Source organism: Paramisgurnus dabryanus, chromosome 5 (assembly GCF_030506205.2).
Source record: "Paramisgurnus dabryanus chromosome 5, PD_genome_1.1, whole genome shotgun sequence".
In the NCBI taxonomy this organism is placed as follows: domain Eukaryota; kingdom Metazoa; phylum Chordata; class Actinopteri; order Cypriniformes; family Cobitidae; genus Paramisgurnus; species Paramisgurnus dabryanus.
The window spans coordinates 25,322,412-25,338,137 of NC_133341.1; the positions used below are offsets into that span (position 1 = coordinate 25,322,412).

Consider the following 15,726-nt stretch of genomic DNA (forward strand, 5'->3'; position numbering starts at 1 on the left):
ACCTCACAATGGGGTGTAAGCTGTACCCCTGGGGTGTAAGAGGCCCCCAAAATTTCCCATTGACTTATAATGGGGCAGGAAACATGCCCATAAAAGGGAATAAAAGCGTCCCAGATGGAATATCTTCACTTTAGAGGGTCTTAGAGACATGGGGGTGGGCTCATTTTACTCAAGCATCCAATCAGTCTCTTAGGATCACCCCAGAGCTATTAAGCCACGCCCCTAGCAACAATTTTGGGTACCCTAGCAACATCTCCCATAGACTACCATTATAAAAAGCCCAGATGGATATCTTTGCACCAGAGTGTCATAGAGACATAGGGGTGGGCTCATTTTACTCAGGCATCCAATCAGTCTCTTAGGATTCTTATTGAGGTATTAAGCCACGCCCCTAGCAACAAAATATGAAGACCCTAGCAACATAATAAACAAAGCCTTATATCTCTGGATCTGAACATCGTAGAGACACAGGGGTTGGACCGTTTTTCTTGTGGTTTGACGTGTAATCATTATGGGATGCCAATTTTCTCCCTAGCAACCAAACTTAGTACCCTAGCAACGGAATAAACAAAGCCTTATATCTCCGCTTCAGAACATCATAGAGACACGGGGGTTGGACCGTTTTACTTGTGGCTTGAAGTGTGATCATTATGGGATGCCAATTTTCTCCCTAGCAACCAAACTTAGTACCCTAGCAACGGAATAAACAAAGCCTTATATCTCCGCATCAGAACATTGTAGAGACACGGGGGTTGGACCGTTTTACTTGTGGCTTGAAGGGTGATCATTATGGGATGCCAATTTTCTCCCTAGCAACCAAACTTAGTACCCTAGCAACGGAATAAACAAAGCCTTATATCTCCGCATCAGAACATTGTAGAGACACGGGGGTTGGACCGTTTTACTTGTGGCTTGAAGGGTGATCATTATGGGATGCCAATTTTCTCCCTAGCAACCAAACTTAGTACCCTAGCAACGGAATAAACAAAGCCTTATATCTCCGCATCAGAACATTGTAGAGACACGGGGGTTGGACCGTTTTACTTGTGGCTTGAAGGGTGATCATTATGGGATGCCAATTTTCTCCCTAGCAACCAAACTTAGTACCCTAGCAACGCAATAAATGTTAGCTTCATGCTAGCTTCCTGCTAATAATGCTAGCTTCATGCTAGCTTCATGTTAATCATGCTAACATCATGCTAGCTTCATGCTAATCATGCTAACTTCATGCTAGCTTCATGCTAATTATGCTAACTTCATGCTAGCTTCATGCTAATCATGCTAACTTCATGCTAGCTTCATGCTAATCATGCTAACATCATGCTAGCTTCATGCTTATCATGCTAGCATCATGCTAGCTTCATGCTAATCATGTTAGCATCATGCTAGCTTCATGCTAATCATGCTAACATCATGCTAGCTTCATGCTAATCATGCTAGCATCATGCTAGCTTCATGCTAATCAGGCTAGCATCATGCTAGCTTCATGCTAATCATGCTAGCATCATGCTAGCTTCATGCTAATCATGCTAGCATCATGCTAGCTTCATGCTAATCATGCTAGCATCATACTAGCTTCATGCTAATCATGCTAGCTTCATGCTAATCATGCTAGCTTCATGCTAATCATGCTAGCATTATGCTAGCTTCATGCTAATCATGCTAACATCATGCTAGCTTCATGGTAAATCATGCTAGCATCATGCTAGCTTCATGCTAATCATGCTAGCATCATACTAGCTTCATGCTAATCATGCTAGCTTCATGCTAATCATGCTAGCTTCATGCTAATCATGCTAGCATCATGCTAGCTTCATGCTAATCATGCTAACATCATGCTAGCTTCATGGTAAATCATGCTAGCATCATGCTAGCTTCATGCTAATCATGCTAACATCATGCTAGCTTCATGGTAAATCATGCTACCTTCATACTTAAACATACTAACAGCCAGATAGCCTACTAAACTAAACTTATGTCAAACCGTTTTAAACGTTCAGGCTACGCTTTCTCAAGCCAACATAAAGTTTGTCTTCAAACTTTACTATCTAGTTATTATTCTTTTTCTTCTGAGACTAAAATTTCTAACTCTAACTCGTCCTAGAGCTTTCAAGCTACAGCCATCAAACTTTGGACATACCTTCGGTCTGATCTGACTCGAGTTGCTATATCTTTTCTAACTGATGGGACCTTCCGAATTCCTAAACGGGGCGCTGAAACACCCCAAAATTTCCATTGACTTAACATTGAGACAAACTTTGACAGGTCATAGCTGCGAGTGAGAAACTTGTAGAAACTTGTGGCTTACCACATTTAAGGAGGCTGACAGGCTGTGTAAGAACATACCTCACAATGGGGTGTAAGCTGTACCCCTGGGGTGTAAGGGGCCCCCAAAATTTCCCATTGACTTATAATGGGGCAGGAAACATGCCCATAAAAGGGAATAAAAGCGTCCCAGATGGAATATCTTCACTTTAGAGTGTCTTAGAGACATGGGGGTGGGCTAATTTTACTCAAGCATCCAATCAGTCTCTTAGGATCACCCCAGAGCTATTAAGCCACGCCCCTAGCAACCATTTTGGGTACCCTAGCAACATCTCCCATAGACTACCATTATAAAAAGCCCAGATGGATATCTTTGCACCAGAGTGACATAGAGACATAGGGGTGGGCTCATTTTACTCAGGCATCCAATCAGTCTCTTGGGATTCTTATTGAGGTATTAAGCCACGCCCCTAGCAACAAAATATGAAGACCCTAGCAACATAATAAACAAAGCCTTATATCTCTGGATCTGAACATCGTAGAGACACAGACGTTGGACCGTTTTACTTGTGGCTTGAAGTGTAATCATTATGGGATACCAATTTTCTCCCTAGCAACCAAACTTAGTACCCTAGCAACGGAATAAACAAAGCCTTATATCTCCGCTTCAGAACATCATAGAGACACAGGGGTTGGACCGTTTTACTTCTGGCTTGAAGTGTGATCATTATGGGATGCCAATTTTCTCCCTAGCAACCAAACGTAGTACCCTAGCAACGGAATAAACAAAGCCTTATATCTCCGCATCAGAACATTGTAGAGACACGGGGGTTGGACCGTTTTACTTGTGGCTTGAAGTGTGATCATTATGGGATGCCAATTTTCTCCCTAGCAACCAAACTTAGTACCCTAGCAACGGAATAAACAAAGCCTTATATCTCCGCATCAGAACATTGTAGAGCCAGGGATGTTGGACCGTTTTACTTGTGGCTTGAAGGGTGATCATTATGGGATGCCAATTTTCTCCCTAGCAACCAAACTTAGTACCCTAGCAACACAATAAATGTTAGCTTCATGCTAGCTTCCTGCTAATCATGCTAGCTTCATGCTAGCTTCATGCTAATCATGCTAGCATCATGCTAGCTTCATGCTAATCATGCTAGCTTCATGCTAGCTTCATGCTAATCATGCTAGCATCAAGCTAGCTTCATGCTAATCATGCTAACATCATGCTAGCTTCATGCTAATCATGCTAACATCATGCTAGCTTCATGCTAGCTTCATGTTAATCATGCTAACTTCATGCTAGCTTCATGCTAATTATGCTAGCATCATGCTAGCTTCATGCTAATCATACTAGCTTCATGCTAATCATGCTAACATCATGCTAGCTTCATGCTAACATCATGCTAGCTTCATGCTAGCTTCATGCTAATCATACTAGCTTCATGCTAATCATGCTAACTTCATGCTAGCTTCATGCTAATTATGCTAGCATCATGCTAGCTTCATGCTAATCATACTAGCTTCATGCTAATCATGCTAACATCATGCTAGCTTCATGCTAACATCATGCTAGCTTCATGCTAATCATGCTAACATAGTCTCTCAAGAGACTATTATACAAATATTTAACTCCATATATACACACAGTACATTAAATTTAAATGCCAGTGTATAGCACATAGTATTATATTTAAAGAGTAAATAAAGTATAAACCAACATATATGATCAGTACAAGCATTTATTTCAACAAGAATTGTTCAGAAAATCCATCTTGTAGAAAACAAAAGGATTTGCATGAATTACTCAACCAATGCATTCCTTCAGGGCCAAATCTCGCTCTTCAAAATCCTATTTACAGACACAATGCTATACATTCACAGAAATGTCTTGAAGAACTTAAAATGCTATAGTTTTGTCCAAATATGCCATGAGCCACCACAACGCAATCAAATGTGAATTTCAAATGCAAATGCAGAACTTGGTTTCTGTTTGCATGAGCTGGGCTTACAAAAACACATTTGAATAGAAGATGCCTTCAGTTGGTTAACTAATCCAATATATCAAAGTTAAACCAAAGGCTTCTGCCAGTAAACAAACAATTCTATAGGGTAAGCAGCTAAACACGCCATCAATAAAATGAAAAAGAAAATGCATTAGTTAAAGAAAAACACAAATCTATTCTATAATTCACCACTTATTTTATGCACAAACTGAACTCACGAGTTTTGAAGCGAGATGTAGTTCAATTCTGCTGTTTTCCTCCATGAAGATGTGAAGTGTTCAACAAACTCAAAAACTTTCTTTGAAACCCCTGGAGTTTTACCTTATTAAAGATCTTAATCTTTCCCTGGGTGTATGTGTGGTCATAGTTAATCCACCAAACTCGCACATACCAAAGATTTTAAATCTCTCACAACGGTATGATGTATAAGCAGTTCATGAATAACACTACAGCACTGAAGTACGTACCACTATTGTGTTTATTGAATCCTCTTCTTAAATATGTAAAATATACATACTAATATACACATAAAGGCTAGACTCCAATCATGACCCATAGCACTGCACATTGGGGATGTACAGCAGCAGTGAGCCATTTACTGAATTGTACAGTCCTGTTGTTAGAGATATATGACAAAGACTAAATTTAAATAAACTCTACATTTTAAAGAGTTAAAATAATCGCACAAGGATTACAATGTCAATGCGACTTTTATAAGTCGCTCACTTTCTCGCCTGCTCACTTCTTCTGACCTCAACCTACAGAGGTCACGTAACTCCCACTTGTTAAACTGAGAGGAACTGATGACTAGAGATAAATGAATGAGCGTGAAAAAAGGGCGAGTTTGAGAGAAAGCGAAAAAGGAGTGTGTTGAGACTAAAAGAGGCCATTTTAGTACATCAGCTCTGATAAACAGCTGCATACGGAGCAACCGAGATCTGCAGCCGGAAAAGGGGCCCGAGCTCACTACACAAAGCTGTATGTGTGCGTGTGCACGCTGCACTTCTGTGAAACTCCAAATATGGTACGGAGTGGCAGCGTCAAGCCTAGCTGGCCCCGAACAGGAAACGTTCAAACAGGAAGTGATGTAAGCACAGTCAAAGCACAGAAACCGTGAGTAATTATCGGAAAGAGACTTGCAAGTCTTCATTGAGACAAAAAGTTACAAGGAACCTCCCAAAACATTACATCCCTAAGACACATGCAAAGGCCTAGTTGTAGCACCAGAGTAATATGCATCCCATCCGTTCTTCACTTCCAGATACAATAATGGGAATCACCCACACAACTTTCACTGGCACTCTTCATTGTATAACATAATGTGCCAAGTGTGATTTTGCACCTCTGACATCATAGTAAGCAAACTAATTTATGTCCAGACTCTGTCTGGCCTTGAGCTAAACTTGTCTTTACTCTGCAACATGTGTGGTCTAGTGAAAGGTCTTACCATTTGAGTCTACCATACAAAACCTACATGTTAAGTGTAAGCTATTCCGTATGCGTGTGTTTTAGCTGTTTTGAGAGGATGAACAACCAGTTAACACGTCATGTTATTTTAAAATACACTTGAACCTTGTTATCAGCACTTAATTCCTAAAATTGCGACTATGTAGAATCAGCCTGTCATGTGTATCATGAGACAGTTGTGTTACATTTCATATCTATGTGTCTCCAAACTTAAGTATGTTTAACACACCACATAAATTGAATAAGTATGAATGTATATAGGCTACTCTGAATAATAATCTTAAAGGGACAGTTCACCCAAAAATGAAAATTCTGTCATCATTCTCTCACTCTCGTGTCGTTACAAACCTTTATACATTTCTTTGTTCTGATATACACAAAGTAAGATATTTTGAGGAATGAAAGTGAATGGTGCTCATGATCGGTTTGGTTGCAAACATTCCACAAAATATCTTCCTTCGTGTTCATCAGAACAAGGAACTGTATGGAGGTTTGTAACAACATGATAGAGTGAGAAAATGATGACAGAATTTTTATTTTTGGATAAACTATCCCTTTAAGGGATGTGGAAGAACAAAAGTGTTGAACTTTTTTTCATGCATGTCCTTACAAAAAAACACAAACAATCATTGTATTATTTACAACATGATTTAGTTTAAAGAATGTCATGGTACCTCTTGTTACTCATTTTAGTAGTTGTTGCTTGAAATGATGTTAATATATGACTTTTATAACAGTAGTGTGTCTGACACAAAGTACATATTTTAAAAGTATGACAACCTTGAGATAAAACATCAAAAGCGAATTTAAATGGGTTTTGTTTAAACACTGGCACGTCACTGATAAAGTTAAGAACGTGACGTGCTACATGTGACCCACGTGATCAGAAAAGAAGTGTCGGTCCATCCTGTTTGTTTGTGGTTTTAAATGTAATCTACTTAAAATGATTCATTAATTGCGAGGTGTGACCGAAAAAAAGAAAATTCTCGTACACCAAAAAATAGCAGTTGTGTAGCTATTTGTGTGAACACCACGCCTCGGTATGGAAAATTGTCTAAGATTGCGCCACGAGCTAGTCCGGGTCCTCCCATAGTGACGGGCAAACTGGACCCAACGCCTCCGACGAGTCTCATACTTTCCAGTCCCGAATCCGTTATCAGGCAGATCAAATCCGCGCCATTACCGGCAGCACAGAGGCGCTAAAATTAACTGGACGCAGATTATTCACTGCAGCTTGACGGGAGGCCAATCAGATGTGGCGATAGTGGGGGGTTAACATGTTGTCACCGAGTAACGGTTCAACCCATATACAACACAAAACGACATGGCTAAACAAAACTGGCTAACGGGCAATAAATAATTGCGTGTCTTTTTTGATCAAACAGTACAAAAACATTCAGCACATTTGTAATGGTATACAGTTACGTTCAAAATGCAACATACAGCGATAATATTTAAGTAACTGTCTCTTACATTTGACAAGCAACAAGTTATTCTTTAGGAAGTTAAAATGAAAGGTCGTTACTGTTAATTTAATGAATTATTGCCCTAAATAGCGCATAGCGAACGGCCTACCGTTCACCCGCGGGAATTGGTTGGCAAACATGCCAATTGGTTTCCAGCAAGTGAAAGACCATCCTCGCCCCTTCTGAGCGCCGACGCGTCGCTATCGTCTCCTATTTCACCCCAAATGCGCAGCGTTTAAAACTATCGTGAAATATGCTGGATTTGCTTCCTATACCATTAAGTCAAGTCGATTGTTTAGGTAATCTACGGGTACTCACCGTTTTCGGCATTTTGACTGTATTTGATCTCTTCTCTCGCGGATGTCACAAACTGAGCTGATACAATGAAGTTAGCAGACAGACAAACTTTTTCCCATCGGCTGATGTCCACGCTAGAGAGCGAACCACCGTCACGGGCCTTCTGGAAAAAGCTTCTCCTCGGATCTCTCCTAGATTCCGAACAAATTTCACTTTTGTATGCGTCTTTGTCGCTCACAGAAGTACTAGCGGTCCTAGAGTCGATTTCCTGCTAACGGAACTGAGTTTTTGAAAACCACACCCAGCCCTGCCGATGGAGGCACAGCAAAGCGCGTTTTGCTAAACTCCGCCCGATCTGCACAGGCCCCGTTATGTGCTGCTTTGTGTCCCACACGCAGCTCCACTGCGCGCGCTCTGAGAATGTGAGGAGGGGGTATCCCACACAATTCCAGCAGTGACGTAATTTTCCCCAGTACCACTTGCAGAAATTCCAAGCTTTTCTTGAATTCCCAGAGCGAATGGCTTACGTATGATACGGGAAACGAGGGACGTCCCGAGATTATTTTGGGAAAAAATAGGTAACCGTGATAGATAGCACTATCACCAACATTAAAGGTTTGTAGTTATTGATATTTTAAAAGAAAAAAAAATGTTTAAAGAAGAAATACTTGAAATTACAAACTCATTAACAAGATCACCATGTTTTCAAAGTCAAAATCCAAACAATTGCACATATGTGTAATAATATGTGCAAATATAATTAGGCAAAGGAATTGGATTTTGATAAGACCAGGAAAATATAGAATTAAGATGAATAAAGTATAATTCAAGAGTATTTAGTTATGTTTTGCGTTGGCGTGCCGCTGTTTAGATTTTAATTTGTTTATTTTAAATGTATGAATAAACTCATGGCACCCTAAAACCCACGATGTTACCATGAAAACTGGGTCCAAGTATATTAACTATTTATCTTGAAATAAAGAAAACGGAAAACGTCTCATCCGGAACCACTGCAATAATACAGAGTGCAAGGGGGACCGTTCAACCTGCTACACCGCCGGCGGGGCGTGTTTAGAAAAAATATATACATGTGAAACGTATATTTTCTTCTTTTACGAATCTATTGAGTAGTTTTATTTAACAGCAGCGTTGTCTTAATACTCATTAGCAGTAAACAGACAGCCTAAGGTCAGAAGATGAGGAGGAGATCGGCGGGAAAGACGCGTCACGTCGTGGCCTGGTTGAACAAAGCGGAGTATGATCATGTGTTGGAGCATCTGTACTCCAGAGACCCTGTGCTGCAGAAACACGCACTGCATAGGATCTCTGCGTGGAAGGGCAGGTATGCATGGTCATGGGTGGATTTAATATGACGTTGATTTCTTGAGTAAAACTTTGTAGATGCTGCGAAAGCGTGATGGATAAAAAGTTACATATAAAGTATATACACAGACTTAAGCGACAATGTCTGTATTAATGTCACTGCCAATAACAGTATGTGACATGTAAAAAAAAATTGTGCAGTTTTTAAGAAAGTTTTACAACCAAACGTTTGTTGTGTTTAATAAATAGAAAATATATTGTTAACATGATTACAAAAGTATTAACATTTTGTCAAATTTGATAAAAAAAAATAGTTTATTCTTCTAGGTCCCTGTGTTTGAGTCATGTCCATTTGGTACCAATGGGTTAAAAGTACTTGCAAATATAATTGAATTAAATTAGCTGTCTGTCTATTGCGCAGGTTTGGACAAAACACTCCAGTGGCCGTGGAAGCCACAGCAGATCTTGTCCGGTGTCAGGTATTGGATAGCACAGGCCAGCTGGAGGCCAGTGATCTGGTGCTGCTCTATGGCATGGCACTGGTCCGGTATGTTTCCCATCCCCAATTTTGCACGTTGTGTTGACTTTACTGAAGGTCACATTTTTAAATAAGTGTGATTGTGTGTTTCAGGTTTGTAAATCTCATCACAGAACGAAAACAGACAAAAATCGCCAGACCTTTACGATTCTTAGCCAGAAATGTAAGTTACACATCAATTCACATTGAGATATTGATGTCCGATTAACTGTTCTAACTACAGTATTTTTTTCTGCCAGTTAAATATCCCAGAGTGGGTGGTAAACCTCAGACATGAGTTTACACACCACAGGCTCCCTTCTTTAAAGTGGTGCAGAAAAGGTGAGAGACGAACCTGTAGACAACATTACACACAACCATGTCTAATCTGATCAAATTATAGTGTAGTTTAGTTTTGTGTAGGCTGACCTATGAACAGACAGCAAAAAGTTTGCTCTACAGTTCACCCTAAAATATTACTCCACCCTCAAGTTGTTCCAATCCTGTATACATTGCTTTGTTCTGCAGAACACAAAGGAAGATATGTGGAGCTTTGATGCAAAAACCACTAAACGCCACACATGTCAAAAATTAGATAATGATAATAGATTTAATGATGCGTTCATTAAATAATTAATGCTTAAAATCCACGTAATCCTGACCTCAGGTCATTCAGAAATACAGATTTGTTGGCTGAATCCATTAAGATGACACTGGGATTCCTCATGTATATATGTGTATATAGTACCCGACCCACTTCCTGGCCCGCAGTTTTTAAAAGTTGTAGTTGTTTAAAATCGTTGATTGGCATCTTTATTTCAAACGACCCGACTGCGACCCGAATATCATTAAAAATATTTATGGATGACTGGTAACCCGCGCATCACTGACCCTCTTTTTAAAGGGGACATATCATGAAAATTTGAATATTTTCATGTTTAAGTGCTATAATTGGGTCCCCAGTGCTTCTATCAACCTACAAAATGTGAAAAATATCAACCCCGTAACTTAGTTTTGGTACAGCATTCTCTGCAAGCATGTGAAAAAATAGGTCATTGAAATTTGGCTCTCCAAATTTGTGATGTCAAAAGGGGATCTCATTATAATATCGCCCCTTAAAGGGATAGTTTACCCAAAAATGAAAATTCTGTCATCATTTTTTCATCCTCATGTTGTTCTAAACATGTATGAATTTATTTTTCTGATTAACACAAAAAAGATATTTTGATAAATGATGCACACAGCATACAGAAAAACAAATACAATGAAATTCAATGGTTACAGTCAGTGGTGTGCTTACCATCATTTATCAAAATATCTCTTTTTGTGTTCATCAGAAAATAGAAATTGAAACAGGTTTAGAACAATGTGAGGATGAACAAATGATGACAGAATTTTTATTTTAGGGTGAACTATCCCTTTAATGTGCACTATCCAACCACGGCACCGCCATTTAGTGCAGAGACAGAAAAGAGAGCGCTAAAAAATAATTGACCGCACAATTGAGTTTAAATTTCATCAAACCACCATCAGTGTTTGCATTTTCCTCAGCTCTTTTGCATTTTAAAAGACACATCCAAAAAAAGAGCACATTAAAAAAAAAAAAAGGGAAATGTCCCCTTTAAGTGCATTAAGTATGATAGTCAGATTACAGCTTTCAAATTTTATCATTATTGGTCATATGGTAAATCAATGGATTGTGGGCGGCCTGTCTGCGGCTAGACAAAATTAACACAAAGATGTGTAAGTTTAGATCATCACACATGCATGTGTTAAGTTTTTTTCATAAGCTGCAGGTGTAAAACTCAGCTGTCTCTATTTGAATCTGTTTGCACGTAGGTCACTGTGTGTATATTTGTTTTCCTAAGGTTGTGGGTTTGTGCTTGAATGGTTGCATCAGAAGTATTGGTCTCAACAGCTGGGCAGTCAGCTGGCAGAGGATTGGAAATCTTCATCAGAAGAGGAGGATGAAGAGACGTGTGCTAAAAGACAGGAGGAAATCCTGATCAACAGACAGAGAGAGATCGAGGGACACAGTGAGTATTAATGAGGTCAAGCCAGAAAAACATAATTGCACAATTGTATACGAATATAAAAATGCAGTGGGTTTGTATGTTTGAGGCATAAAATCTACCATAGATAAAATGTATTTCATATAATTAAAAAATGCATTAGCATTGTTACTAGTTTAATTTGTATTTCATGATGTTATAAACCTACAGGCAGTAGCAGACAGTTATATATTTAATTTTATTTTTTTTATTTTTTAGAGAAAGTCAGAGAACTGCTCATATCTTATGAAAGAGAACAGTTTCAGGTAAGTCTTTCCATAAGCACTGCTGAAATCTTGCATTCCTGTGCGCTTTTAAGTTATGCGTAACTTCCCATCTCTGACCACCAGAGATCAGTATAAGCCTGTTTTTGTGAGACATGAGCTGTTACACTCTTCCATGATTTTGATCTCAGAAACTGGATGACTTGTGATTGAGGGGATGTTTACATGACAATGCTTTAACTTGGGAAAGTTGTGTGCCGTTTGGCTATATTCAATATTATAGTCAATATTTTACTATGTTCTTACCTTGGATGAATGAATGCATACCTATCTTTTTTCAATGAGTGCACTTAATATTTTTACAGTGCATCGTGAAGGGGGACACTTTTTACACAAAAAAGTGGAGTGTCCCTTTAAAAACGCAATGGAAGAACTTTTCTGTTTAAATGGGCAACATCATGTAGTTTTTATGTTGAGATATGGTTAACATTGTGCTTATTTTTTTTGATGTAATAATGTTAGACTTATGAAGAGCTGGTAAAGCAAGGAGGGCAGCGTGGCGTGTGGCCGGATGCTAGCGCTGATCTAAGCTGGATCCTGACACAAACCAAACACTTTGCAGCAGACTCCAGGTGGGTGTTTTTTATCTGAAGCAGGTATTTATTATCAATAATGTCAAAGCGTTATGAAACTGAACATCTGCTGTGTTTTTATTTGTTTTAGTGAGATCCTCGTTGATGTTTTAGTGCAGGATGGATTCCTTATTCCCACTGCAGAACAACTAGAGTCTCTAGATATTGATGCTTCAGGTACACATATTTGCATAAGCTATACTATGGGCTAATGCAGTTACTGTATACACCCAATCAAGACTAATCGTGCCTAAATAGCAATTTCTTTGTTTTTATGATAGATTGTCTTCAATTTTATTTGTAAATTCACACAAACAAAGCAGCAAAATACAAAGTAATTAGTCACACAAATTTAAATCTCTGTCTCTCTACAGAGGACTCTGTTGATGTCAGCGCCCCGTGCCTTCCTCGAGTGTTTTTCCAGTTCTGGTTGCCTTTGTTGAAGGACCTGAATTCGTTCGACTTTATAATTCTCATTCTGGACAAACTGTTCACAGAGCTCTCGAATGAGCCGTCCAGTAACAGAATGTACTACATTGCCTCCTGGATCTCAGAGATTTTACTTTGCAACAGAACAAGTAAGAACCTATAATGTCCTTTGTCTATAATTGCATATATATATTGGTTATATTAAAGGAATATTCCATTTTCTTAAAAGAAAAATCCAGATAATTTGCTCACCACCATTAAATGTTGGGCTCTATTAAAGTCCATTAAAATGAGAAAAATCCTGCAATGTTTTCCTCAAGAAACATAATTTCTTCTCAACTGAACAAAGAAAGACATCAACATTTGGATGACATGGTGGTGAGTAAATTATCTGGATTTTTCTTTTAAGAAAATTGAATATTCCTTTAAGTGTTTAGTACCTACGAATGTTCAAATAACAGCAGTACATTAAAAATGCAATTTAATGATGCAAATAAGTCATTTTCTGTAGATGTCTCATGTCAGTTTCCTCCGGTTCACAGAAGAACAAATCAGAAAGTGTCTAAATAGTTTTGTTTTAATAGTTAATCTATTGTTTTATCACTTTGAACCGGACATTCGTTTCTGAAATGCTTAAAGCGCTTGCTAAATTTAAAAAAGTGCATACTTTAGGTGGCCACCATATTTGCATTGCAAGTGAGAATGAAAGTGTAAAATTTTGTGTGTCAGGTGAATTGAAAGCCCACAAGCGTCTGAAAACATCAAAGGACAGGATCTTCGTGAAGAGATTGCAGTTTCCGTGGCAGACTCTTATCTCTGCTTGTGTAGATGCACCATGTCCTGCTACACCGTTCTTACTTAAACAGTAAGTGCATATACAGAGAAAAACGCGTAGCTTGGGAAGTAATAAAACTAACTTCCTTAATTCCTTTTAAGGATTTTCAGTGACATGGATAAGCCCCTCCCACCAGACACGCAGCAAAACCTGCTTCAGCTCTGCAGCATCTACACGCAGGGTTACCATGGAAACTCCTCTCCGGAACCCTCGGACCATGCTCAGCCAGTATACACCCTACAGAGCCTTCAGGAAAGACTCAACGCATCACAGAACAGGGACACCCACGCGTCTAACCACATCCCTGGATCTCTGCAGGCTCCGCCCACAGAAGAGCTCCAGGAAAAATTGAGCGCAGATGATGTACAGGAGAGAAACTCTGCATTGCGAGGATCAGCATGGAGCGTATGCACAGGTAACACACACCAAAAAATGCACAGGATGGGAAACGTGCACAATGATGCCTCAGGTGCATCATGACATTTTGGACCACTACTGAATTGAATTGCAGAAATAATGCTAATGTCCAAACTTCCCACAAAACTCCTTCGTCTGCAGGTTTTTTATCCGGGTGGTCCAAACAAAATTGTTGCTGTGTTTAACCCTTTAAAACAAACAGAAAGATGTTAAATGCACCACAGGGATATAAGTCAACCTATGAATGGCTTTGATTATTTGTTATAACTTTTAACATTACGACACATTACGTGCATCACCTTTGAATTTTTGAAAATGAAAAATGTATAGAAAATCAATAGAAAAATGTATAGAGTAAAAAAGTTATACAGAGCCATACAGTACTAGAAGATTGTATGTTGTGTTTTTGCATGTTACCAGAATCCCTTTCTTTATTGTGTGGCATTTTCATTACTTGACATGGTGGTGACTTACATTTTTGTTTCCAAACAGATAAGGTCCCCTGGAAACATTATCCTTTAGGGAAGGTTCCAGGACAATCAGAAGACACATCCTATTTCATGGTGGAGTCTTATTCGACATTAAATGTGTTCGACCAGCAGGTGGAGCTAGATCAACTTCCCCAGCACCATGGCAACAGGAGGTGAGAGGTGTATGCCTTCATGTACAGTAGTTAAAGCAATACTTCTGGTTAAATGCAGTTTTATCCCTGGTCTGCTTTCGTTTACGACAGAAAATTATACAGGCATATCCATCAGTTTGTGGAAAATAATATCTGTACAGTAGTTGAAAGCACTCACCTTTAAAATGTAGCCTTGGAATGAGCAGCATTATTTGATGTGGTGATGTCAGTTTAACTGAAACAAAGAAACTATTGAGAAGACCCTCCCCCTTTTTAAATCAACCAATAGCGTTTCATTTATGCCAATGTGCAAGACGTAGTGTAACAAAATTTAAAGGGGGGATGCTTCAGCATCTAAAGAGCATTTGATTGGACAGGAAGTTGATGTAGGTGATGTCATAACAATTCTAGACTTTTTTTAATGCATGTGCCAAACTGTAGGTTTTAAATGCTTACATCTCCATGAGAATTTTGTCAGTGTTTTGGACCATACCCCTTTATATTTATACTAAAAGGAAAAAAACGTTCATGTTAATTTCATGGGGTCTTTAAGAGCAGTAATGTAAAGCTGGTATTTTTAATTACTTTTTTCAAAAGGGTGTCATAAAATTGCATCTTTATCCACAGTGTTCCACTACAGAGCAGAGGTTCGACTGGATCAGAGGGACTGCTTTGGACTCACAGTGACCTCGGCAAACTTAAAGCTGGACTCCAACTATTCTAACACTTGATTTAGCTCAGATGTGCGGATGTCTGAAATTATGGCCTACTCTGAACCTGGAACCATATCATACAAAAACCTCCGGGGGCTAAGCTGGACTGATGCTCTTCTAAATATACACACATCCCTCTTTCTCCTCATCCCTTTTCTTGGATGTGATGCTGTTGTGTCCTTTGGTTTAAAACATGCTTGTTTTATAATTCATGTCCATGTTGTTACTGAGAAGAATATCAGCTGTCTGTCCTCCCTTCAGTCCACTCTGCCTCTCAAAACCAAGACCGATTCTACACCTCTTGCTTGCATAACATTTAATATTTGCCACTTCTAGTGTTTCTAATTTTGGTGCTGTTTGAGAATGTTAAAACAACTAAATGACAATAGCGTGAACATTTTTGAACGCAAGGTTTTCGAACTTTGAAACATGCCAAAATAAAGTTTATTTTATATTGTG

The 15,726-nt window shown here is 39.0% G+C and overlaps 2 protein-coding genes across 2 annotated transcripts in view; one reads left to right on the top strand and one right to left on the bottom strand.

The window, feature by feature from the left end:
* The window catches only part of msna (moesin a), a 36,547-nt gene extending 28,643 nt beyond the window's left edge, over positions 1 to 7,904 (bottom strand). The window contains exon 1 of the mRNA XM_065250580.2: positions 7,526 to 7,904. Coding sequence (XP_065106652.2) covers positions 7,526 to 7,537 — 12 coding nt within the window. The 5' untranslated portion in view covers positions 7,538 to 7,904. The remainder of the gene's footprint in view (positions 1 to 7,525) is intronic.
* Positions 7,905 to 8,549: 645 nt separating this feature from the next.
* On the top strand, positions 8,550 to 15,726 carry las1l (LAS1 like ribosome biogenesis factor). The gene is made up of 13 exons (XM_065250581.2): positions 8,550 to 8,846; positions 9,249 to 9,374; positions 9,459 to 9,528; positions 9,605 to 9,686; positions 11,213 to 11,380; positions 11,615 to 11,661; positions 12,142 to 12,251; positions 12,343 to 12,428; positions 12,626 to 12,829; positions 13,410 to 13,545; positions 13,617 to 13,930; positions 14,425 to 14,575; positions 15,182 to 15,726. The coding sequence occupies exons 1-13, from the start codon at positions 8,701 to 8,703 to the stop codon at positions 15,276 to 15,278; spliced, it is 1,737 nt and encodes a 578-aa protein (XP_065106653.2). The 5' UTR covers positions 8,550 to 8,700; the 3' UTR covers positions 15,279 to 15,726.